Below are 24,241 nucleotides of genomic sequence, written 5' to 3'. Positions count from 1 at the left end.
AATGTGCTGGGTCTCCTCCCATATCAGTTACAAGCGTGTGTATAATAATAGTGCCTAGAGACTCCAACTGACATCTGGGTCCCCTCTTGCTTGGTGCTGCATAAATCCTAACCAAGATCTGGGCACTGCACAGACCCTGATTGAGATTGGGTCCTCTGGCAGACACAGCAAGAGACAGTCCCTGCCCCAAAGTGGTCAGAATCTAAACAGCCAACAAAGGGCACTCTCTGCTCCCTGACTCCACATTCTCGGCTGCACCCTTGAGTGCAGCTGCTGCTTGGGGCATGACACTACGACTTGCTGCTCCATGTTGCTGAGCATCTTGCAGGACTACTACTCTGAGCTGTGCCATCATGTGTGGACGGGGATTCCCCCAGCCCAAATCTTGCCTCACCCTGAATTACATCAGCTGCTATGGCTCCCTTACTGCTATGATCCCCCCGCCGCTGTGGGAGGCGGGCAGAGAGTGGAGACTCTCCCCACTGTGGGGAGGGGCAAAAAGGTTGCACAGCATCTCCGCAAGCAACTCACAAAATCTGGGTTGGTCGGTCGGGGGAAGGGTGCACAATGAACAGGCAGCAGCGGGGAACGTTGCGAGTAGCACTAGGTGTAGGCAGGAAAGGGTTCGGTGAGACACCACAGACCGGAAGTGGCTTCAGCCGGACCTCTCACGCATCGCGCAGTCTAACAAGCATCCGTCTTGCGGCGTAACACCGTAAGCGGTCCGGCTCCGCACCACTTCCGTTCTCTTTCAGCACACTCCGACCCACCTGGACAGGCAGGAGGAAGCGAGCCGGAGCGGATAGAGAGCATTACCGGGGCAAGATGGCGTCTTCTGCGCGCTGGAATCACGTGTGGGTTGGATCCGAGACTGGCATCCTGAAAGGTATCGGGGAGGGGGTCGTGATGGGGAGGGCTGTGTCTTGTCCCATTTCCCCCACTGCCCCCGGCTGTGACCATTTCTCGTCTCTTTCCTAGGGGTGAACCTGCGGCGGAGACAAGCCACCAATTACGTGGCGGCCTCGGCGCTGCGTCGGGATGAGGGCGTCTGCGCCATGTGCTGGGGGGACCCCTCCGAGTCCGAGGTGAGGGGCCCGGGGCTGCAGCCGAGGGGCTCGGGGCGACGGGCTGCAGCAGGGGCGCCTCCTGACCACTCTCCTTCCCCAGATCCTCGTCGGCTGCCTGGATCGGTCGGTGAAGCTGTTCAGCACCGAGAAGGGAAAGTTCACAGAGTCGCGGCAATGTCTGGGCGGGGAGGGCTCGTTCTGCGGCCTGGCCGTGCACGACAGGTGGGTCCCGCGCCCCGAACCTGGCAGCTGCCCCCCAGCTCCCTCGTTCCTGTCTCCAGCTTTTTATCTGTGGGCCCATCTAACCCCAGGTTTCACCCATCCCCCGTCCTCTCTCGGGATCGGGCCCATCTAACTCCAGGTCGCTCATATTCTCTCTCTTCTGGGACTCAGACTCAGGGACTCCTCTATCCCCAAGTCTCCTCCTCTCCGTCCTATCAGACTCGTAGATCGATCTAACCCTGGGTCTCACGCAGCCACCCCCTGGATTAGATCATTTACCCTTTCCTGCTCCCTGCCACTTCCAGGTTAGACCTGGGAGCTCCTTGAACCTCATATCACAACATGCATGCACACGCCTACCTTTGGATCAGACCAATGGCCCCATCTAGCCTGCTGTCCTGTCTCTTAAAGCAGCTGATGTTGGATGGCTCACTATCCTGCTTCCAAAAACAAATACACCCATAGTGGGGTAGAGCGGTGAGAAGCATTTCTTTCACTCTCTTTAGGCAGGATATTCGAGTTCCCTTTGTGACACCCACTCCTTGTCTGCCTGTTCATCCATCCATCTCACCCCCTAATTCCAGTAGTGAGTGTGGCCTGTGCCTGCTGTTAGAAACTAACAATGATTTATTTCGTTCTCCTCCCTACCTGGATTTTCTCCCTCTTCACCCCCCCACCATTTGGCCGGCATGTGCAGTTCCATCATCACCTGTGTGGAGTCTGGTCTCCTCAAGGTCTGGCGGGATGCTGAAAACGTAAGACTCGTATGGGGAGAGGCCGGGGGCAGTGGATGCTGGGTTGGTGGTGGGGTATGGCTAAGTGGAGGATGCTGCATTGGGAAGGAATCTGAGCCGGATTAGGGCTAACACTGTTTTCTCCCAGGCTGGTCCCAGGGAGCTGAGCTATGTGGGGACAATTCCTGTTTGCTCTGTGGGGAGGGGTAAGTGCAGTGGATCTCAGTCCTGCCAGGACTCCCGCACAGTGGGGTATCATAACTCTCTCTTTTCTGCTGCCCCATTTAGGTGGAAACCCAGGTGGGGGCTGGTGTGTGCTGTATGCGCCAGAACCCGGCCCAGCCGCAGTGTGTGGGGACAGGTGGGAAGGAGAACGCTCTGAAGGTCTGGGACTTGCACCAGCCTGAGGAACCCATCTTCCGTGCCAAAAATGTGAGTGCTTGCCCTAGACATGTTCCCTACCAGCCCATGGTCTAGGGAGCCCTTGCCCTACTCCCACCTGGCCATACCCTCTATCAGCATCTGCCCTGGCTGCCTTGGGGGGAGGGAAGCCCTTGGCCTGGCCCTAAGTCTGTCTCCTACCCCGTTGGGGGAGAGTCTGTCCTAACCTCACTCCTTGTTCCTTGATCCTGAGCCCCACTATACACATTCTTTCTCCCTCCGTCTCTCCCCCAAATCCCTGGCAAGATCTACGTTTCATCTCCTGTTGCTACCCGGAGCCCAGCGCCCTCTCGGGCCATGTGGGAGCAAACCGAGCCCAGGCCTTGTGGTTCCACTTACCCCGCCTTGCCCCTCTCGGCAGGTGCGGAATGACTGGCTCAATCTCCAGGTGCCTGTCTGGGAGCGTGACCTGCAGTTTCTACCTGGCTCTGAGAAGATTGTCACCTGCACTGGGCACCACCAGGTAGGATCCTGAGGGGTGGATTGGGATGCACTGCAGGGTCTGCAGTCGGTAGGGGGGATTAGGGTCTGGAGGAGGATGTAGGTAGGAGGATTGGATTCTGGAGGAGGTCGGGGGAGGGAGCTGGGTTGAGGTGGGAAATGGATCACGGTCTGGGGAGCCCGCAGAGGGGGAGGGATGAGCAGACTGGGGTCTGAGAGGCTGGGAGTTGAGGGAGGGGGACCTGGGGAGGGGGAGATGGGAAAGGGGATCAGTCTGAGGTGCAAATGGATAGGGGATTGTGGAGCAGGGGGAATGGAGGGGAAATAGTTGGTGTGATAGGGATGTAGGATTGGGGTCTGAAGGGGTTGGGGAAGGGAATATCAGGGTCGGAGGTGCAGGGGGATTGCGGAGCTGGGGAAATGGAGAGAAGGGTTGAGCAATAGAGGTGTTAGATTGGGGTTTGGAAGGGTTGGGCAGATGGGGAAGAGGAGCAGGGTCTGAGGTTCATTGGATGCAGGGCCGGAGGAGCCTGGGGGAGGGAAGGGGAATTGGTTTGAAGTGCAGAGGATGGAGGGGTGGAGGAGCTGGGGGGAGGGGCATTCAGGTGTTTGGAGGGTTCGTATCCTGACAGCTGACCTGTGATGTCCCCAGCTCACCTGCTTGGGGCAGAGTGGTTGCCTGCCAGGGAGGGGGTGTGCAGGGCCACTTAGATGCCCTCTATGTCTCTCGCAGGTGCGGCTGTACGACCCCAGCTCCCCACAGCGGCGCCCTGTGCTGGAGGCGACCTATGGGGAGTACCCCCTCACAGCCCTCTCCCTCACCCCTGCTGCTGAGTGAGTCACTCTCCCTGCTGAGGGGGAGGAGGAACTGAACACAGTTCGGGGAGGATAGGGCAGGGCAGTGGCTCTGTGGCCTGGGGTGAGGCACCAACAACGAATGCCAAGGGCAGGCAGCTGAGAGCTATTCAGAGCTCAGCACCAGACCTCCATTTGGTTCTGTTTGGTGGGAGGCAGCACTGGCTCCTGGGTTAGAGCAGGGGGGCTGGGAGTCTGGCTCCTGGGGGTCTGTTCCCAGATCTGTGTGGAGAGAGGGGTGGAGGGGAAGGAGTTGCTGATGGCTCCTTGGTGGGTGGTGGAGTGCAGAAGTTCGGCTGGGCAGTGGGTGTCCCTGGGACCATGGGGTGGGGAGTTAGAGTGGTGGCTCCCGTCCTGCCTGTGTCTGATAACCATCTCCTTGCAGCTCTGTAGTGGTAGGCAGCTCGCATGGGGACATGGCTGTCATCGACCTGCGGCAAGGTGAGCTGGGGCGTGGCTGCAGCCCACAATGCTTTGCTGCTGCCAGCCACAGGGTATGGGGGGCTCATGTTGGGAAGGAGTATGGGGTTCTGTAGGGGCGGGGGAATGGTGTTCCTCTTGGGGTAGGGCAGAAGCCTATGGGGGTGGAGGACGGATTCATGGGGGTGGGGAGTTAGGAGGTGGAGGCTGGGTTGGGGTTGAGTCAGTGGAGAGGATGCTACTGGACCCTCTAGCTTGGATATCTGGGGGTGAGCCTGGGGGCTGGCTCAGTGATGATCCATCTCCCTCTGTGGCAGGACGGCTGGTGAAATGCCTGAAGGGCTTTGCTGGAAGCGTGCGCAGCGTCCAGTGTCACCCAACCCTCCCACTCGTGGCTTCCTGTGGCCTTGACCGCTTCCTGCGGGTACATAATATCGAGGACAAACGCCTGGTACACAAGGTGAGAGCTGCGCCCTTGCCCACCCCATGCACAGCACCCCTGCTGGTAGTGCCTCAGCTGCCATTGCTCCTGCCCCACCCCCTGCTGGGAGAGGCTGGAGCTGCAGTGATTCCCTCTTCCTTATGGACTTGTTGCTGTATCCTGATCTCTAACCCCCGTTGTTTGCAGGTGTATCTGAAGTCCCGGCTGAACTGCCTGCTGCTGACCAGCCGTGAGAGGTGGGAGGTGAGTGTGGTGGGAGCTCCATTGGTGGGGTTGCTGCACCTTTGCTGCCTCTCTCCTGGCTGCATTGTTATTGGGTTGAAGGCTGTTGGGGGCAGGGAGCTGGGGAGAGACCCCAGGGCTGGGGCCTCCTGCTCCCCTAAACCTGCTTAAGGTGGTGGGTAGGGACCCTTCCCTTGTTCTTCCATGGAGGCCCCTTCACCTAGTCAGGGGGTGCTACTTGCTTTGACTGCCTACCCCCCAGGATGAAGAGCCTGAACCTGCAGCCCCCCAAGCAGATGTGAAGGAGGAAGAAGATGAGCTGTGGGATGGCATGGAGACGGTGGCTACCAAAACAGTGCTCAAGCGCAATATGGACCCCCATGTCCGGGAGACCCAGCTAGGCAAGCGGCCCAAGAAGCAGAAGAGAACGAGCGCTGGGCCTTGAGGGGGGCAAGTGGGGAGCCTGTGCCCAAGCCAGAAAGCATAATGAACTCGCTCCCCACCCTGGCCATAGGGACTACAACTTGGACAAGGGGAAGGGAAGCTTCATGTCTCTGCTCACCAGGGGCACCAGCCTCTCCCCTGTGGCTGAAAGGGATTGGGGTGGAGGAGGGGTGGAAATGTGCCAGACCTAGCTTGGGGTTGGCAGGGCCCTAACCTCTCAGAGAATGTGCCCCAGCTGGGACAAACATACATGCACAGGCGGGTTGGGTTGGGGGCAGCCACAGCCCCCTAAGGGGCTGGAGGGCAGAGCTGTATCTATTAAGGCCCGTTCCATGGCCCAGCTGGTGATGGGTTGGGAGAGGAGCAGATACTTGGGGTGAGGGATTTGGACCTTGCCTCTGCATCCCCAAGCTGTAATGGCCATCACACAGCAGTGTAAAAAGAACCTATAACTGTGCCTTGTCCTGGAGGTGTGTGTGTCTGTGTGTGGGGGGTGAGCCCTACTCTGCCTGTGAGTCCAGTGCCTGTGTGGGGAGGACTGCCCCCAAGGTGGGTATTGGGGGAGGGGCCCCTGTACATAGATTCCCCCCCCATGGAGCTGTTCTGTGCCCATGCTATTGGCTCACCCCTCTCTGCCCTGCCCCCAGCAGTAGAGTCTCCTACATGGCCCCTCCTTGAGGAGCCTCTGCCTCCAGGGGGCCAGTCTCACCTGGGGCGGGCAGGACACGTGGGAGACGCAGCCAGGAGCCGCCGTGGAGGAGCCGGAGGCGGGGCCGTGCCCCCGGGCGTGGTGCAGCCGGGGCCGCTGGGAGGGGTCCGTGGGGGCAGGCCCGAGCCGGGCGGGGCGCTGAGTGCAGCGGGTCCCCACGCTAGGTACCGGGGCCGTGCTCCGGGCCAAGCCGTCCCCTGGAGACTGCGACGGGGAGGTGCCGCCGGGCGCTGACCTCACAAAGCGCCCGGGGAGCGCGTGGCGTCCGGAGCCGAGGGCTCCAGGCGGCGGCAGCGCACCCATGGGCTGCATGCACTCCGGCCGCCGGGCCCGCGCCGAGGGGTCGGACGGAGCAGAGGGGCCCAGCGACACTGCAGGTGAGGAGATTACTGCCTTGGGGGGGGCTACACGTGGGGGCATCATGAGGGGCGGGGGGGGGGGAATCCCTGCAGGCGCGGGAACTGCAGGCGCGGGTAACCTCTGGACGAGGAAAGGAGGGGTCTACAAGTGGGCTTCTAGGGGGAGGCTGTGCAGGGGGTGGGGCTACACGTGTAGGGGATCTTCAGGGGTTTCCTGCATTGGGGAGAGGGGGATCATGGGGCATCCGCAAGGAAGGGGGGTGTACACATGGTTTATGCATCCGATGAAGTGAGCTGTAGCTCACGAAAGCTCATGCTCAAATAAATTGGTTAGTCTCTAAGGTGCCACAAGTACTCCTTTTCTTTTTGCGAATACAGACTAACACCGCTGCTACTCTGAAACATGGGGGATGGAGTCCCTACAGGGGAAGGATACTGGGTCCTTCATGCTGCTCCCTGAAATCTCTGTCAGTCTGTCCATCTGAGGGGCTCCTTTGGCCCCTGCTCCCTCCAGGTCACGCTCCTACCCCTGGGTCTGCTGGGGTCGCAGTCCACATTGCACTCTGTGTCTTTGGGTTTATTCGCTGGGGAAATTCCCATCCCTACTGTACCCAGAGCAGAGGGGAATCCAGGCATTCTGATGCCTAGCTATCCCACCGCTGTGACCAGCTAGACCCCACTGTTCTCCTAGAGCCAGGAGTAGAACCCAGGAGCTCTGGATCCCCAGCTTCCCACTGGACAACACTACTTCATGATGGCTCTTCATTTGCCTTATCTTAGAGCTTGTAAAGGTATAGAATAAATATAAAATTAGAGAATTAAAGTTAGCTTTAGTTTGACTGAAGAAATGTGTTGTAAAGAAAGGCTTTGAAGGTAATGAGCTATAGGGCCAGAAGACATGAAGTAGGGAGGATGTCTGGTTCAAAGAATAACTAATGAAATAAGGCGACATTTCTGAAGAGAAGGCCTCTGACTGATAGGGGTGACTGCAGATGGTTTTAAATAAGATAAAGAGAATCTGTTTTACAATAAGCCAACATGTCCCTTCACATTCCACACACCAGTGTTACTGAAAAACGTAGGGCCCATATGAACCCATGTTTAGCCCATTTGTAATTCTCTTAATCAGATGCTTATAAATGTTTTGTTATTGTCTGGATGTGGTAAATTGCTTATTATTTAGGCTTTGTAGGCAATTTGTTTAGAGCAATTGTATAAATATCATTTGGCCTTTGGATTTAATAAAGGAATTTATAGTTAAATCAGTATCCTGATAATAGCCTGCATAAATAATAATTCCAATGTTTTGGCACCCGTGGCAGGACAAATGACAATAATTTCAGTTGTTCTAAACTCCAGAGTGAAGGGGTTGCGACCAATGCTCTGGGGCTAACATAAGAATGGCCATACGGGGTCAGACCAATGGTCTATCTAGCCTCGTATCCTGTCGTCTGACTGTGGCCAATGCCAGATGCTTCAGAGGGAATGACTAGAAGAAGGGGGCAATTATCAAGTGTTCCATCTCCTGTTGTCTCCTCCCAGCTTCTCACAGTTAAGAGAATTAGGACACCCAGAGTGTGGGGTGGCATTCCTGACCGTTTTGGGTAATAACCATTCCTGGACCTATTCTCCAGGAATTATCTATTCATTATTTAATCCAGTTATAGTTTTGGCCTTCACAATATCCCCTGGCAATGAGTTCCACAGGTTTACTGTGTGTTGTGTGAAATTGTATTTTCTTTTGTTTGTTTTAAACCTGCTGTTTATTACTTTCATTCGGTGACCCCCGGTTCTTGTGTTATGTGAAAGGGTAAATAACACGTCCTTATGCACTTTCTCCACAGTATTCATGATTTTGTCGACCTCGATCATATCCCCTTTTAGTCATCTCTTTTCCAGGCTGAACACTCCCAGTCTTTTTAATCTCTCCTCAGATGGAAGCTGTTCCATACTCCTAATAATTTTTTGTCCTTCTCTGTACCCTTTCCAATTCTAATATCTTTTTTGAGATGCGGTGACCAGAACTGCACGCAGTATTCAAGATATGGGCATACTATGGATTTATATAGTGGCATTATGATATTTTCTGTCTTATTGTCTATCCCTTTCCTAATGGTTCCTAACATTCTGTTCACTTTTTTGACTGCTGCTGCACATTGAGCGGATGTTTTCAAAGAACTCTCCACAATGACTCCAAGATCTCTTTCTTGAGTGGTAAGAGCTAATTTAGACTCCATTGTTTGGTATGTGTAGTGGGGATTATGTTTTCCAATATGCATTACTTTGCATTTATCAACACTGAATTTCATTTGTCATTTTGTTGCCCAGACACCCAGTTTTGTGAGATCCCTTTGTAGCTCTTCGCAGTCTGCTTTCGACTTAATTATTTTGAATAATTTTGTAAAATCTACACATTGCCACCTCACTGTTCACCCCCTTTTCCATATCATTTATAAATATGTTGAACAGCACTGGTCCCAGTACAGATCTTTGGGGGACCCCACTATTTACCTCGCTCCATTCTGAAAACTGACCATTTATTCCTACCTTTGTTTCCTGTCTTTTAACCAGTTACTGATCCATGAGAAGACCTTCCTTTTATCCCATGACTGCTAAGTTTGCTTAAGAGCCTTTGGCGAGGGACCTTGTCAAAGACTTTCTGAAAGTCCAAATACGCTATATCCATTGGATCACTCTTGTGCATGTGTGTGTTTGACCTCAAAGAATTCAAATAGATTGGTGAGGCATGATGTCCTTTACAAACGCTGTGTTGACTCTTCCCCCAACAAATTGTATTCATCCACGTGTCCGATAATTCTGTAGTTTACTATAGTTTCAACCAATTTGCCTGGTATTGAGTTAGGCTTACTGGCCTGTAATTGCTATGATCGCCTCTGGAGACTTTTTTTAAACAATTGCTATCACATTAGCTATCCTCCAGTGATCTGGTACAGGAGCTGACTTAAGCGATAGGTTACATACCACAGTTATCAGAGGAACAGCCGTGTTAGTCTGTATTCGCAAAAAGAAAAGGAGTACTTGTGGCACCTTAGAGACTAACCAATTTATTTGAGCATGAGCTTTCGTGAGCTACAGCTCACTTCATCAGATGTATACTGTGGAAACTGCAGCAGACTTTATATACACACAGAGAATATGAAACAATACCTCCTCCCACCCCACTGTCCTGCTGGTAATAGCTTATCTAAAGTGATCAACAGGTGGGCCATTTCCAGCACAAATCCAGGTTTTCTCACCCTCCACCCCCCCACACAAATTCACTCTCCTGCTGGTGCTAGCCCATCCAAAGTGACAACTCTTTACATAATCAAGTCGGGCTATTTCCTGCATAGATCCAGGTTTTCTCACATCCCCCCCACCCCCATACACACACAAACTCACTCTCCTGCTGGTAATAGCTCATCTAAACTGACCACTCTCCAAGTTTAAATCCAAGTTAAACCAGAACATCTGGGGGGGGGGGGTAGGAAAAAACAAGAGGAAACAGGCTACCTTGCATAATGACTTAGCCACTCCCAGTCTCTATTTAAGCCTAAATTAATAGTATTCAATTTGCAAATGAATTCCAATTCAGCAGTTTCTCGCTGGAGTCTGGATTTGAAGTTTTTTTGTTTTAAGTTAGCGACCTTCATGTCTGTGATTGCGTGACCAGAGAGATTGAAGTGTTCTCCGACTGGTTTATGAATGTTATAATTCTTGACATCTGATTTGTGTCCATTTATTCTTTTACGTAGAGACTGTCCAGTTTGACCAATGTACATGGCAGAGGGGCATTGCTGGCACATGATGGCATATATCACATTGGTGGATGTGCAGGTGAACGAGCCTCTGATAGTGTGGCTGATGTTATTAGGCCCTGTGATGGTGTCCCCTGAATAGATATGTGGGCACAATTGGCAACGGGCTTTGTTGCAAGGATAAGGTTTATGGATCTTGGGTAGTAGATAGAATATCCCAGGTCGGGGTTCCAGGGGTGTGTCTGTGCGGATTTGATCTTGTGCTTTTTCAGGAAGTTTCTTGAGCAAATGCTGTAGTTGCTTTTGGTAACTCTCAGTGGGATCATAGGGTAATGGCTTGTAGAAACTCGTGTTGGAGAGCTGCCGAGCAGCCTCTTGTTCATATTCCGACCTATTCATGATGACAACAGCACCTCCTTTGTCAGCCTTTTTGATTATGATGTCAGAGTTGTTTCTGAGGCTGTGGATGGCATTGCGTTCCGCATGGCTGAGGTTATGGGGCAAGTGATGCTGCTTTTCCACAATTTCAGCCCGTGCACGTCGGCGGAAGCACTCTATGTAGAAGTCCAGTCTGCTGTTTCGACCTTCAGGAGGAGTCCATCTAGAATCCCTCTTTCTGTAGTGTTGGCAGGGAGACCTCTGTGGATTAGTATGTTGTTCAGAGGTATTTTGGAAATATTCCTTGAGACGGAGACGTCGAAAATAGGATTCTAGGTCACCACAGAACTGTATCATGTTCGTGGGGGTGGAGGGGCAGAAGGAGAGGCCCCGAGATAGAACAGCTGCTTCTGCTGGGCTGAGAGTATAGTTGGATAGGTTAACAATATTGCTAGGTGGGGTGAGGGAACCATTGCTGTGGCCCCTTGTAGCATGTAGTAGTTTAGAAAGTTTAGTGTCCTTTTTCTTTTGTAGAGAAGCAAATCCTAAAGGATGACCCAACACTCTCACAAGTCTTGGGAGACAGGCCAGTCCTTGCCTACAGACAGCCCCGCAACCTGAAGCAAATACTCACCAACAACCACTTACCACACAACAGAACCACTAACCCAGGAACTTATCCTTGCAACAAAGCCCGTTGCCAATTGTGCCCACATATCTATTCAGGGGACACCATCACAGGGCCTAATAACATCAGCCACACTATCAGAGGCTCGTTCACCTGCACATCCACCAATGTGATATATGCCATCATGTGCCAGCAATGCCCCTCTGCCATGTACATTGGTCAAACTGGACAGTCTCTACGTAAAAGAATAAATGGACACAAATCAGATGTCAAGAATTATAACATTCATAAACCAGTCGGAGAACACTTCAATCTCTCTGGTCACGCAATCACAGACATGAAGGTCGCTATCTTAAAACAAAAAAACTTCAAATCCAGACTCCAGCGAGAAACTGCTGAATTGGAATTCATTTGCAAATTGGATACTATTAATTTAGGCTTAAATAGAGACTGGGAGTGGCTAAGTCATTATGCAAGGTAGCCTGTTTCCTCTTGTTTTTTCCTACCCCTCCCCCCCCACAGTTAGTAGTTCTGTAGTTTAATTATTGAGTTCCTTCAGAACTCTTGGGTGCATACCATCTGGTCCCGGTGCCTTATTACTCTGAGTGTATGTGTGGGTGTGGGGGAGGGTTTAGAGCTGGAGAGGGAGCAGAGGGTTGGGGAGGGGAAAGGGGGTGCGGCTGCTGGATCCAGGCAGTGCTCACCTTGGATGGCTCCGTGCAAGTGGCAATATGTCCCTGCTGCTCCTAGGCAGGGTCGTGGTTAGGTGGCTCTGTGTACTGCCCCCACCCTGCCCTGAGTACTGGAACCAAGGAACCAAGGCCAATGGGAGCTGCAGGAGCGGTGCCTGTGGCCAGAGGCAGCATACAGCGCCGCCTAGCTGCACCTCTGCCTATGAGCAGCAGGGACAGGTCGCAGGGAGATTCATGAGGTGAGTGCTGCCCGGATCAGGCACCCTGCATCCCCTCCTGCGCCCCAACCCCCTGTCCTGTGCCCCCTCTCGCACCCAATCTCCCTCCCAGAGCCTGCGCTCTGTACCCCCTCCCACACTCCAAACCCCTTGTGGCCGTTCCTCCGCCTAGGAGCAGTAGGGACATGTTGCTGCTTCCAAGGAGCCATGTGGAGGCAGGTAGGGAGCCTGCCAGACCCGCACCAACCGGACTATAAACTGGACTTTCAATGAAGATCAGAAATGCTGGTTTATAGAGCTTTCCGGTAGGTAAAGTGCCGGATAACACAGCTTTTACTGTATATATACAGTAATAAGTCTAATTCTATACTGCCAGTAGAGAATTCTCTCCCAAAGAGAAATTCAGTAACATAAGGGGAATAGAGAGAAGTAGTTTGGATACCTATGTAAAAGAATGCTTGGCGGAGCACAGCAGGGATCCATTCTTCACACAATGCACAGTCAGCCTGTGGAACTCATTGCCAGGGAATGCTGCAAAGGCTAAAAGTAAAACTAGATTTAAAAAAAAAAAATTAGATAAGCTCATAGAGGATAGGTCCAACAATGTCTATTAGCCAAAATGGTCAGAGATGCAAGCCCATGCTCTGGGTGTCCCTAAACGTCTGACTGCCAGAAGCTGGGACTGGACAACAGGAGATGGATCACTCAGTAAATTGCCCTTTTCTGTTCCTTCCATCTGAAACATCTGGCACCGGCCACTGTTGGAAGACAGGATACTGGGCTAGGTGGACCAATGGTCTGTCCCAGTATGGCTGTTCTTATGTTCTTATGAATGCCACAAATAAATTCCGGGCAGAGCACAACAAAGGTCTGTTGAATGCCGTAAATAGATAAATTATTGGCAGGGCATGGCAGAGGTCCATTGACGGCCATTGGAATTTTAAAGAGTAATGCCCAAGGGAGACCATGGAGAGAACAGTAGTTGTAGTTACAGAATAGGTGCAAAAAAGCACAAAGTTAAGCTAGTAACCAAGAAATCATCTGATGTGTCACTTTGGGAGATAAGTGATTTAAGGAAAAAGAGCAAGGAGCTAAAAGGAACTGTTGCGCAAATTAACACTGCATAGGTGGTGAGGACTACCAACTCTGTGGTTTTGTCCCTAGAAGCCTTTACAGCCATTCTGAAGGCAAATGGGCCACTTTCCCAAGAACGGTCTGTAAATAATCAATTGTACGTGACTGCTGCAGAGACTACAGAGACAATCTGATTTGCATAATTTGACTATGGACAATTTATTCAAAATCACTAAATGGAAATAAGGGGGTTCCACTGGAACTCGACTGCCTCCAAATTTACCAGTGGGGAATCTAATCGCGGCATGGTTGTGTAAAAATAATTAGAGCAGTGCAAGGAGAGTTAAGCAAACATGTTTTTTAAAAAATGGAAATAAATTTGTGTAATTATGTAAGGTTTTAAGGCCCTAAACCAGCGCTCCTGGTTTGTAGAACCCTATTTTGTGTGGTTTAAAATTAGTTGGTTTTAAAAGATTTCACTAAAAATCTGTTTGAATTTTTCATTCAAAGTTGCAAAACAGACAGACACTTTTTGCCAAACACAGGTAGCTTGTGTTATTTAGCTTTGCTATTTAGCATTTAAACCTTTGGGTACCTCAATGCTTTTATAAAGTTAAAGATCCTTCTAAATAAGGGCTAGAGGATGTGGCAGGGGCGGCCAGAACCTGGCTAGTGGGGAGAGACCCTGATCCTATTGTAGTAATAAAACAGCAGGTAAATGAATGAAGAGACAGTGCACTCCTGGGGCAACAGCAGCAGAAAGGAATACAAAAGAAACAATGTAGGAACAGGGAGCCTTAAGGTGGCTCTAAGTATCAGTCACTTTGGTAAGAGTACATGGAAATTCTGTAAACACAAAACAGTTACACTTCACATGAAAATTGATATATGGCTAATATAATGTTATAGAAAATAAAAAATTCAAGTTAAAGTATGGAAGGAATGTGCATTTCCCCCATGGAATATGTAAAAGGGGTAAAAGAAACATAAATGATTTATTTCAATAAAATCCTCTAAAAGCTCCAAAGAGGAGCCAGAATAGGTTGTTTTTTCTTTTGCAGATGGCTGTGTACTTTGGAAACAGAAGCCAACCCAGAACCAAGGAAGATTAGTGAATATAAGAAACGGAGCTTAACCATTAAAAATCTGTCCAAAAGTTTTGTTTAACTGTCGTGTAAAGTAAATGTTATTAAGGGAGTGAAAACCTACATGGCAGTGTTTTATAAATGGAAAAAGAATAATTCTACTAAAGCTAATTGAATACAAGATTAAAATGCCTTAAAATGAAAACAAATCCAAATAATGGCTTAGGGTTAAATCCATTAAGGAGATACTGTATAATAATGGTTAGCTTATTCATGCACCAGCTTTATTGAATTTCACTCATTTGCAGTCACTGGAATTTGGTCAAAAATGCTTAAATACTATTAAAAGGACTTTATGGACAAAAATTTAAACTTTAAAGTGCTTAAACCTGCCATGGAGGGGCAGCAGCAAAACTGAGGGAACTAATAAAATTGGCATCGAAGGTAAACTATTTGGGACTGGTATGTCACTTTGAAATCAAGCTGACATAGAGTGGCTGTGGGAATATGCATTTTAACAGAAGCTAGCAGCAGAAAGATTGCATCCATTTAGGAAGGAACAATCAGTTACACACATACAAAATAGGAAATGACTGCCTAGGAAGGAGTAGTGTGGAAAGGGCTCTGAGGGTCATAGTGGACCACAAGCTAAATATGAATCAACAGTGTAATGCTTTTGCAAAAAAAGCAAACATCATTCTGGGATGTATTAGCAGGAGTGTTGTAAGCAAGACACAAGAAGTAATTCTTCAACTCTACTTTGCACTGATTAGGGCTCCAGTTCCGGGTGCCACATTTCAGAAAGGATGTGGACAAACTGGAGAAAGTCCAGAGAAGAGCAACAAAAATTATTAAAGGTCTAGAAAACATGACCTATGAGGGATGACTGAAAAAACTGGGTTTGTTTAGTCTGGAAAAGAGAAGACTGAGAGGGGACATGATAACAGTTTTCAAGTATGTAAAAGGTTGTTACAAGGAGGAGGAAGAAAAATTGTTTTTCTTAACCTCTGAGGATAGGACAAGAAGCAATGGGCTTAAATTGCAGCAAGGGAGGTTTAGATTAGACATTAGAAAAAACTTCCTGTCAGGGTGGTTAAGCACTGGAATAAATTGTCTAGGTAGGTTGTGGAATCTCCATCACTTGAGATTTTCAAGAGCAGGTTAGTCAAACACCTGTCATGAATGGTCTAGATCAGTGGTTCTCAAAGCCGGTCCGCCGCTTGTTCAGGGAAAGCCCCTGGTGGGCCGGACTGGTTTGTTTACCTGCCACATCTGCAGGTTCGGCCGATCGCGGCTCTCACTGGCTGCGGTTTGCCGCTCCAGGCCAATGGGAGCTGCAGGAAGGGCGGCCAGCACGTCCCTTGGCCCACGCCACTTCCCGCAGTGGGAAGTGCCAGTGGGAGCTGCGATCGGCTGAACCTGTGGACGTGGCAGTTAAAAAAACTGGTCCGGCCCGCCAGGGGCTTTCCCTGAACGTTGAGAACCACTGGTCTAGATAATTAGTCCCGCCACGAGTGCAGGGGACTGGACTGGATGACCTGTCCAGGTCCCTTTTAGTTCTATGATTAAATGAGGAAGTGTTTTCAACAAGAGGTAGCATCTAGGGTATTGTATCTTAAAAATGAAGAAAGTAAAGAATATATTGAGAAAAAGCATGATGTAATTTAATTTTTTTTTCTTTTTTTGAAATGCACAAGGTAAAATTAAGTCGCTATCATGAAAGGTAAAAAGCAAAAGCAATAATATGCATAGTATATTGTAAATACATGCTGTATAAAATAAAAGCATCCTTAAGTGACAGAACAAAGAAGGTTGCCCTCTTTTATGACCACAGAAAACTTAAAGATTAGGTACAAGGGAGGTAATCCTCATTGGTGCAGGGTAAGAAAGGAACAAGAGTCCAATACCATGAAGTTTGTGGGGAAAAAAGCCTTGGCCAGAGTGTTAACAGTGGGAGTACTGGAAAGCTCTACAACACATATGGTGTTGCATGGCAATTACAAGGTTTGGAAAGCCCCAGAACTGGACTGCTGTTTACATTTGGAGGACACTTACATAGACAGGTGTAATATCTTACTGACCCTTGTCAGCATGTAAATACACTCTGGGGGAGCAATCTCCAAATTGCACAGTACAGCTGAGACGCTGCTGGGAAGTTGGTGAAGCAAAAACTATCTGTGCTGGTAACGGCAAAGCAAGCTTATAATGTGGGACTACACATCCATAGTAATGGTGGTCATTTAACATTTTGGTAATTACCAGTGTTATTGTGGTGATTATTCTAATTCTATATTGCAAAGTTTGGCAGTTGTATAAAATTGTAGAAGTATGTTTGAATGCTTAATGTAGTAAAACCCACATGTATGTAGGGTTTCAAAGTGGGGAATGTAGAATAAATAAAAATTAGAGAATTCAAGTTACCTTAGGTTTGGCTGAAGAAATGTGTGTTGTAAAGAAAGGCCTTGAAAGTAATTAGTTACAGGGCCAGAAGGCATGAAGTAGGGAGCATATCTGGTTCAAAGAATAACTAATGAAATAAGGAGACATTTCTGAAAAGAGGGCCTCTGACTGTTAGGGGTGACTCAGGTGGTTTTAAATAAAACAAAGAGAATCTGTTTTACAATGAGCTAACATGGCTCTTCCCACACCAGTGTTATCGCAAAAATTAGGGCCCATGTAAACCCAGGTCCAAAGGAAAAACTGTTGGACAACAGGAAGGAGGGGACAGATAGAGAGGAAAGACCTGTGGGAGAAAGGAGTTTGTAATCTTATCTGAATTAAGACTGGGAATAAGGGTGACCTGTCTCCAACTGTTTTTTAGCTGAAGTCAGTACCTGGCACAGACATCACTTATTAGTTAAAGGGTAGAAAAAAGTTAAGTCTTAAAGGGTTATTTGCTAATACCTGCCTGGCTATATTGGAGCTGACCAATGTGGGTATATGTACCCACGGGGTTTAGCCCATTTGTAAGTATCTTGATCAAAGGCTTATAAATGTTTTGTTATTGTCTGGATGTGGTAAATTGCTTATTATTTGGGGTTTGTAGGCATGTTTAGAGCAATTGTATAAATACCATTTGGCCTTTGGATTTAATAAAGAAATTTATGGTTAAATCAGTGTCATGACAATATCCTGCATAAATAATTCCAACAAAAAGGAAGGATGGGTGACGCCTGGGGTATGCATGTGGTCTGGTCAACATGCTGATAGCCTACGCTCCTCCATTGCAGACAGCAAGCTCAGGCCTACGTGCAAGCAGCAGCTGCGGATCGCGAACCCAACCCCAGAGGTGCATTCATCTGAGAGCCTCAAGATCCGCGTCATCTGGAGACGTGTCTCCATCTTTGGTAGCCGGCGTGATTCCATAAGGAGCACCAAGAGCACTACCTCTGCCACCACGCTGCCTGGGGCCAGCAATTCTGGCCCAGAGAGCCGTCCCGAGGCCGCCAAGGCCGAGGCCGCTGGGGAAAAGCTTCCATCCTAGACGTCTGCCCTGCTGCTAGCAGAGAGGGGGAATAAACATAACTTTTACAGCTGCTTCTGTGCTGGGCTTACTGCCCCCTGGGCTGGGGAGCAGAGCCCCATGGCAGGGTGTGGGCTCCCTGGCCACCTGCGGAGCGTGTGTGTGGTTGGGGGGGACACCAGCTCTGCACGGGCAGTTTCAGAGCTGCCTGGGCTGTGGGGGCCCAGTGCCCTGCAGGGCGGGCAGAAGTCGCTGAGCCTGCAGCCAGGGGCCGGGCGGGGGCTGCTGCCCTGGGGCGACCCGCGCGAGCTCCACGCCCCACCGGGGTTACGAGAGGTCAGAACTGTCGATGGCAATCGCGGCCCCTTTAAGAAGCCGGTCCCCGGGGAGGGGGCGTGGCACGTCTCGGCGTGACGTGCTGACGCGTTACGTGAGGCGTACGTGGCAGTGACGTTGTACCCGGCCGGTGGGGTCTAGGTTGCAACGACCAGAGATAGATCCGCGTCTCGGTGAGTCGGGAGGCGGGACTGGGGCCCCCAAACCCTTTCCCCCTCGGGCAGGGGTGGGCCCAGATGGGGCAGCCCCCGCCCCTGCGTGTTCCCTCCAGGGCCCCCCCGGCTCCCCCTCCCCCCGCTCTGTGCTCCCAAAGGTGCCCCCCCGGCTCCCCCTCCCCCCCGCTCTGTGCTCCCCACACGGTCCGTCTCCCTCTTTCAGGGTCTGCCCCCGGCTGATCCTTACAGCATTACTTCTCCCTGCTCCCCCACCCCGCGGAGTCTTGTCCCCAGCTCAGAGCCCCCTGCTCTGGGGCCCAGTGGGTTAGGGTGGGGGGCTGGGAGCCAGGACTCCTGGGTTCTTTCTCTGGCTCTGCCACCTAGCCGTTATTTGCTGTTTTGTGGAAGTCGCTCCCCCCACCGCCGCTCTGTGCCTCACTTCCCTTCTCTGTTTAGTGGGGTTTGCGACACTGAGTGGTTTGCAGAGAGGGGGCTGTGGGGCAGCGCTCAGCAAGTGGCCTGAAAAAGGGGGGTATACAGGGGTAGTCAATAGGCTGACCGTGGGTCAAATCTGGACCACCAGACACTTTTGAACGGACCACAAAATCTTTTTATTTATCTGTTATAATCACTATAGTTATTGCAATGTGAAAAATGTTTCTCTGGAGTCTGGACTTGACTATAGCTTGAGCAAGAAACGTGGACCTTGACGAAAAATAGTTGACTACTCCAACATATGGACAGAGGGACCCAAGTGCCTTCAGTATTTATTTACTTTGGGCTCTGTTGGGGAGTCTAGCTCCCAGTCCCGCCCCCTTCCTGCCTCTGCTTGTATGGAACTGTAATCCAAATGGCCTGATCCTGACACTGGCTCCTGCTGCAACCATCTCTGTCACTCACTGTCGTATTGTCTGTATGGGGCTTGGCTGGGGCTGCTCACATGGGGACTGGACCTCACTGAAACCTGGGGCAAGATAACACTGATACCTCTGGGGGGCTTCTGCAGCTGTGCAGTGGAGCAGGGGGTATCTCCCTGCTGTACATGCCTGGCTCTTTCCTTGCACTCTGGGCATCACAAAGCATTCTCCTCTCTGAACTGCAGATGAACTGCTGGGGAAGCCCTTTACATCCTCCTCTGAGCTCCTAGGAGCCTGGACCCCTGTCTGGATCTTGCGTCAGGGCAGCTCCTGCATGGGCAGGCAGGGGTGTCTAGGAGCTGCCTGACTGCCTTGCTGCAGTGAGAGATGTATGGACCAGAGGAGGTGATGTGATAGTGATTGTGCTTGAGGAGTGGGGGAGGGACAAAGGGTTAATGGGGACAGGTGAGAGGGGTGTTTGTTCTCTGCCATTAACCAAGCCCCTGAGCCTATGGTCTCCCCTCTCCGTAGCGCCAGGTTATGAGCCTCAATGAATACGAGAAAACGCCACGGCTCTAAGAACACGGATCAGGGTGTTTATCTGGGACCTTCGCAGATACAGGAGCTGCCCCCACCTGCTGCCACCACTGTTGCCTCCTCCCTGTCATTCCCAGACACTATGTCGTGTCGTGATCGTACCCAGGAGTTCCTCTCCGCCTGCAAGTCCTTGCAGAGCAGACAGGTGAGTCCTTGTTTCCTGTGGGGTGTCAGGCCCACTCCTTCCTAGTATGAGGGATGCTCAGCCCCAGAACACCTGAGTTCAGTCTCTCTTTCTCCTTTCAGAATGGGCTGCAGCTGAACAAACCCACTCTGAATGCCATGCGCCAGAGGAGCGAATTCACCGTCATAGCCAAGTGAGTGGGGCCAGAGTGACCTGGTCCTGGAGGAGGGCTGGGCCAGTCAAGGCTTGGGGAGGGGGCTCAGCAGCTGGATAACCTGGGAGTATGTGGTGCTGGCTCAGGATCAATGGGCAAGGAAGGAACCTTGTGGGACGGTAAGGCAGGCCGCCTGGCCTAGAATGGGGTTGGGAGGGAGTTGTCCTGGAGGTCAGGGCTGGGGTAATAAGGGAGTGCCCTGCTGGTGTGTTTAGTGAGCAGGCCCCAACTAGGGGAGCACAGACCCTACCCCCCCCTTTACTTTGGTCTTCTGTTCTACCTCCACCCAGGCGCATCGGGAAAGATCTCAGCAACACCTTTGCCAAGCTGGAGAAGCTGACCATCTGTGAGTGGGGAGAGAGGGAGGGTAGGAGGGGGCTGCCTGGGGGTATGGGCTCACACATGGAGGGGCTACTGATGGCACTGGGGCTTAACATGGCTTCTCGCCTCTTTATAACCATTGTGAACTAGAGACACAGACTTGTCTCACTCAGCTGGGATGGGCTATGGGGCTGCTGGGGAGCAGTGAGGGAGGGTAATTGGTACTGCACCTGCATGTGTGCGGGGCTGTCAGCTCTGATCCTGGGGGCCATGATAAAGCAGGGCACTTGCAGTGGAGGAAAGAAGCCGAGACTCCTGTGAGCTGGCTTGGGGTTGTCCCCATCCCCACTGCCTGCCAGGTGGGTTGGCCTCACAGAGGACACACCTTGACCTCGCCCTCTGTCCCCAGTGGCTAAGCGGAAGTCCCTGTTTGACGACAAGGCGGTGGAGATAGAGGAGCTGACGTACATCATCAAACAGGTTAGTGTAAGCTAGGCTAGCATCTCCTGATGGCTGAGACAGAGGTGACCTCTTTATTTGGGAGGTGGGGTGGGCAGGAATGAAAGGATCCAGAGCCTGTGAACAGCAGCCCCAGCTGGGTGGGAGCCAAAGGGCAGCTGGGATCGGGTAGGGGTGTGGGCCTCAACTGAGACTGGAGCAATTTCCCTCCCCCAGGACATCAACAGCCTGAACAAGCAGATTGCCCAGCTGCAGGATTTTGTGCGGGCCAAGGGCAGCCAGAGCGGGCGGCACGTGCAGACCCACTCCAACACCATCGTGGTGTCGCTGCAGGTGAGGGGGAGTGGAGCCGCTAGAGACAGACATGGGGAGTGGGCGGCGCTCGCAGCTGATGAGGGAAATGGGGTGGCTCTGAGCTGATGGAGGGGGAATGGATTGTGGAGGGGGCTGTGGTTTTGAGCTGGATGTGGGAATAGTTGAGTCAGGGCCCTGCTCCCAGCTGCCTTTTGACCTTTCACTTCCTCCCTTTCAGTCCAAACTGGCCTCAATGTCCAATGACTTCAAGTCAGTGCTGGAGGTGAGAACAGAGGTAAGATCTGAGTGCGTCTCCTGTTTCCCCCGCCCCCCCCCCTCCATGGGGAGAACTAGCATACCGAGACCCCGCCTTCCCCCATCTAACCCCAGCTCCGATCTCTCCTTGCTCCCCTAGAACCTGAAGCAGCAGCGGAGCCGGCGTGAGCACTTCTCCCGCACCCCAGTGCCCCTTGCTGCCAGCAACCTGGGTGAGTCCAGAGCCCCTTGTCTTGGGAGGATGCTTGGGGGAGGGGGTTGGCGCACCCGGTGCGGGGGCATAGCGTTCATCTTCTAGGGAAGGGAGACCAGTAGGTAACTTCCTGTGTGGAGGCAGGGCTAGCCCTCCCCTCTCTGGGAGCCTGGAGTACAGAGGCCTGGGGCTCGGCTGCGGGGCTCCCCAGTCTCTGGCAGCCCTGACTGCACTGGCGTCTCTCTGCAGGCGGCTCCGCGATGCTGCAGGATGAACCCCGGCGGGCGGGGGATGTGGCCATTGACATGGACAGCCGGACAAGCCAGCAGCTGCAGTTGATTGACGAACAGGTGCTGGTAGGGGGAGATGGGGAGGACTGTTCCAGAGACAGGATGTGGGGGATGAGGGCTGCCCCAGGCACTGACTCCCCTTTGCCTCTGTAGGATTCGTATATCCAGAGCCGGGCGGACACCATGCAGAACATTGAATCCACCATTGTGGAGCTGGGCTCCATCTTCCAGCAGCTGGCGCACATGGTTAAGGAGCAAGAGGAGACCATCCAGAGGTACCAACTTCATAGGCATGGCTGGGCAGCTTCTTGCTCACTTCTCTGCAGCCCTAATGGGGGGCTCATCCTCCATTCCTGAGGCTTGGAACCAGCTCCCCACACAGAACAGTGGCCATCTGTAGCTCACCCACGTGGGCCCTGGGGGCAAGCTTCATCTCTGCCACACACAGAGCCTGGAGCTCATCCTCTGGGGCTAGGCCTGGTGGATGTGGCAGCTCAGGGGCCCTATCACTCAATTGTTTCCCCTCTCCCCTCCGCAGGATTGATGCCAATGTGGAGGATGCCCAGCTGAATGTGGAGGCTGCGCATTCTGAGATCCTCAAATACTTCCAGTCAGTTACCTCCAACCGCTGGCTCATGGTCAAGATCTTCCTCATCCTCATAGTCTTCTTCATCATCTTTGTGGTGTTCCTGGCCTGAGCTGTCCCCTTGCACCTGCCCTCCCCCAGCACTTGGAGACCCCGTCCTGTCTCTGGCGGAGCCACTTGTGGACATGTATGCACTGGACTCTTAGTTCTCACCCAGGTGGGGCAGCCTGGTGCCAGAGGGGCTCTCCCTCCTCATGATGTGACCTGTGCACTCTGCTACAGCTCCGGGAACCCCCAGGCTGGACGTCCCAGGACTGAGTGAGGGCAGGCAGGTGCCTTGGTTTCCATGTATGATAGCGCCAGGACTCTGCAGCAAAGGGTGCTGACACCAGTGTTGGAGGAACCTCTAATGTTGGGACTCTCACCAGAGCCCACCTCACGCCTCGTGTGGGGCTACCCTTCCCCCTATCCTGCGCAGGGGCTCACCAGCTGTCTGCAGCCAGGACTAACTTCCCCCACCCCGGCACTCATCACCTAGCAGCTCTCTGGTGTGCATGGAGAAGGGGTTGCCCCCTGGACGTGCCTTCGCCAGCCCCGTGGGGCATTTGGCTGAGTGACAGGTTAGCCCCGTGCCCCCCACCCTAGTTTTATTTTGTGTATTTAAGTCTCATCCTTTTCCCATAGTTATGGGGCTGCCCCAAGCACAGAGTCCCCACTCTGCACCCCTCCGTGGCCACTTGGGCGCCACTGCAGCTGGGGCTGGCCCTGACGGTTAGGTCTGGCTGTGTGGCTGTCAGTGCAGAGGGAGAGGTGGGTGTCTCCCACCCCCACTGTTGCTCTGTTGCCTAAGTAGCACCACGCACTGGCCTTCCCCAGAGAAGCTCCTGCTGCCATAGGTGCTCTGAGCCCTGCGCTGATGGCCCACTCTGGGAGGGGGGCAGCCAGCATTGGGCTCCTTGCACCTGAGCTGTGATTATGGCGGGGGCGGCAGAGCTCAGTCCCCTCCACTCTGCTCCCTGCAGTGAGCTGTGTGTGGCTCCTTCCCTTAACATCGTAGGAGGTGCTAGGCCATGGTGCCCCCCTCACCATCTCTCTATGGTCTTGCTAAACCCCAACCCCTTATGGGGTGATACCCCTTCCCCCAGCAGAGTGGGGAGGGGCAGGGGCCTTATTCCTCCCCCTGCTGGCACTCTTGCACAATGTCCTGTCCAATGGTTGATGTAAATAACCCTGCCCTGGCCTAGCCCAGGGCCCTTGGGGTCTGATCATGGTGGCTGCGATGACCCCTGGTCATGACCCTGCTGTGACCTCAGCTCCCCTTCACCCCCAGGATTCTTCCCCACAATCACCTGTCTTAACATTCCAATGTGGGTGCTGCCCCCTCTAGCTAATGAGAGCCCCTTTGCAGTCAGGTGATGGGGGAGACACAGACCTGTGGAGAAGAGGAGGGGTGTAACCTGCCCCTTCCTGGCTGGGAGGAGTGAGCGCAGAGTCAGTCTGGAAAGAAATTAAAGCTTGACTGTAACCCCAGCCTGCTGCCAGCCATATGTCTCCTGCGGGCTGGGCCCTGGGGATGGCACGGGGCTGGGGGGAGGGATGCCACTCTTGTCCTGGGTGGGGAGACCAGGGGGTCATGTCCACAGGCCCAGCTTCCTCCCTGAGGTCTCTGCCCTCTGGTCTCCTCCTACCTGGGAAGCTGCTGGGAGTGACCTGCTGCTTCCTGGGCTGAGCCTGCTCCTTGCACCTCTGAGCTGGTAACCAGCTGGCCAGCTTCCCTCTTGCATTGAGGAGTTGGACTGTGTCCTCTGGCCGAGAAAAGTGGGAATGGGAGAGACTGGGGCCACGCAGCCCCCTGCAGCTGCACTGAGGTCAGTCTGCCCTGCCCTA

General features: G+C 52.4%; 2 protein-coding genes across 2 annotated transcripts; both read left to right on the top strand.

Annotated features, from left to right (window-relative positions):
* Positions 1–732: 732 nt before the first annotated feature.
* Positions 733–5,745, top strand: WDR74 (WD repeat domain 74). The gene is made up of 11 exons (XM_048856326.2): positions 733–886; positions 979–1,085; positions 1,168–1,289; positions 1,987–2,044; positions 2,312–2,455; positions 2,826–2,927; positions 3,639–3,739; positions 4,146–4,201; positions 4,498–4,640; positions 4,809–4,865; positions 5,107–5,745. Exons 1-11 carry the CDS (start codon positions 826–828, stop codon positions 5,287–5,289), a joined length of 1,134 nt encoding a protein of 377 aa, XP_048712283.2. The 5' UTR covers positions 733–825; the 3' UTR covers positions 5,290–5,745.
* Positions 5,746–5,861: 116 nt separating this feature from the next.
* STX5 (syntaxin 5) lies at positions 5,862–23,884 on the top strand. The gene is made up of 12 exons (XM_048856327.2): positions 5,862–6,374; positions 17,420–18,161; positions 19,532–19,742; positions 19,844–19,914; positions 20,226–20,281; positions 20,666–20,736; positions 20,932–21,048; positions 21,248–21,304; positions 21,425–21,497; positions 21,728–21,828; positions 21,922–22,043; positions 22,307–23,884. Exons 3-12 carry the CDS (start codon positions 19,551–19,553, stop codon positions 22,464–22,466), a joined length of 1,020 nt encoding a protein of 339 aa, XP_048712284.1. The 5' UTR covers positions 5,862–6,374; positions 17,420–18,161; positions 19,532–19,550; the 3' UTR covers positions 22,467–23,884.
* The last annotated feature ends 357 nt before the right edge of the window (positions 23,885–24,241 follow it).

The sequence above is a fragment of the Caretta caretta genome, chromosome 7 (assembly GCF_965140235.1).
Source record: "Caretta caretta isolate rCarCar2 chromosome 7, rCarCar1.hap1, whole genome shotgun sequence".
In the NCBI taxonomy this organism is placed as follows: domain Eukaryota; kingdom Metazoa; phylum Chordata; order Testudines; family Cheloniidae; genus Caretta; species Caretta caretta.
The sequence above is the reverse complement of the archived record's forward strand: the minus strand, read 5'-3'. Positions and strand labels throughout refer to the sequence as shown.

Coding starts and splice junctions, on each gene's coding strand:
- STX5 (XM_048856327.2), top strand. CDS start 19,551: ATGAATACGAGAAAACGCCACGGCTCTAAGAACACGGATCAGGGTGTT. Junction 20,282..20,665: donor GCTGGAGAAGCTGACCATCT/GTGAGTGGGGAG, acceptor CTCTGTCCCCAG/TGGCTAAGCGGAAGTCCCTG. Junction 20,737..20,931: donor TGACGTACATCATCAAACAG/GTTAGTGTAAGC, acceptor TCCCTCCCCCAG/GACATCAACAGCCTGAACAA.
- WDR74 (XM_048856326.2), top strand. CDS start 826: ATGGCGTCTTCTGCGCGCTGGAATCACGTGTGGGTTGGATCCGAGACT. Junction 1,290..1,986: donor GGCCTGGCCGTGCACGACAG/GTGGGTCCCGCG, acceptor CGGCATGTGCAG/TTCCATCATCACCTGTGTGG. Junction 4,866..5,106: donor CCAGCCGTGAGAGGTGGGAG/GTGAGTGTGGTG, acceptor CCTACCCCCCAG/GATGAAGAGCCTGAACCTGC.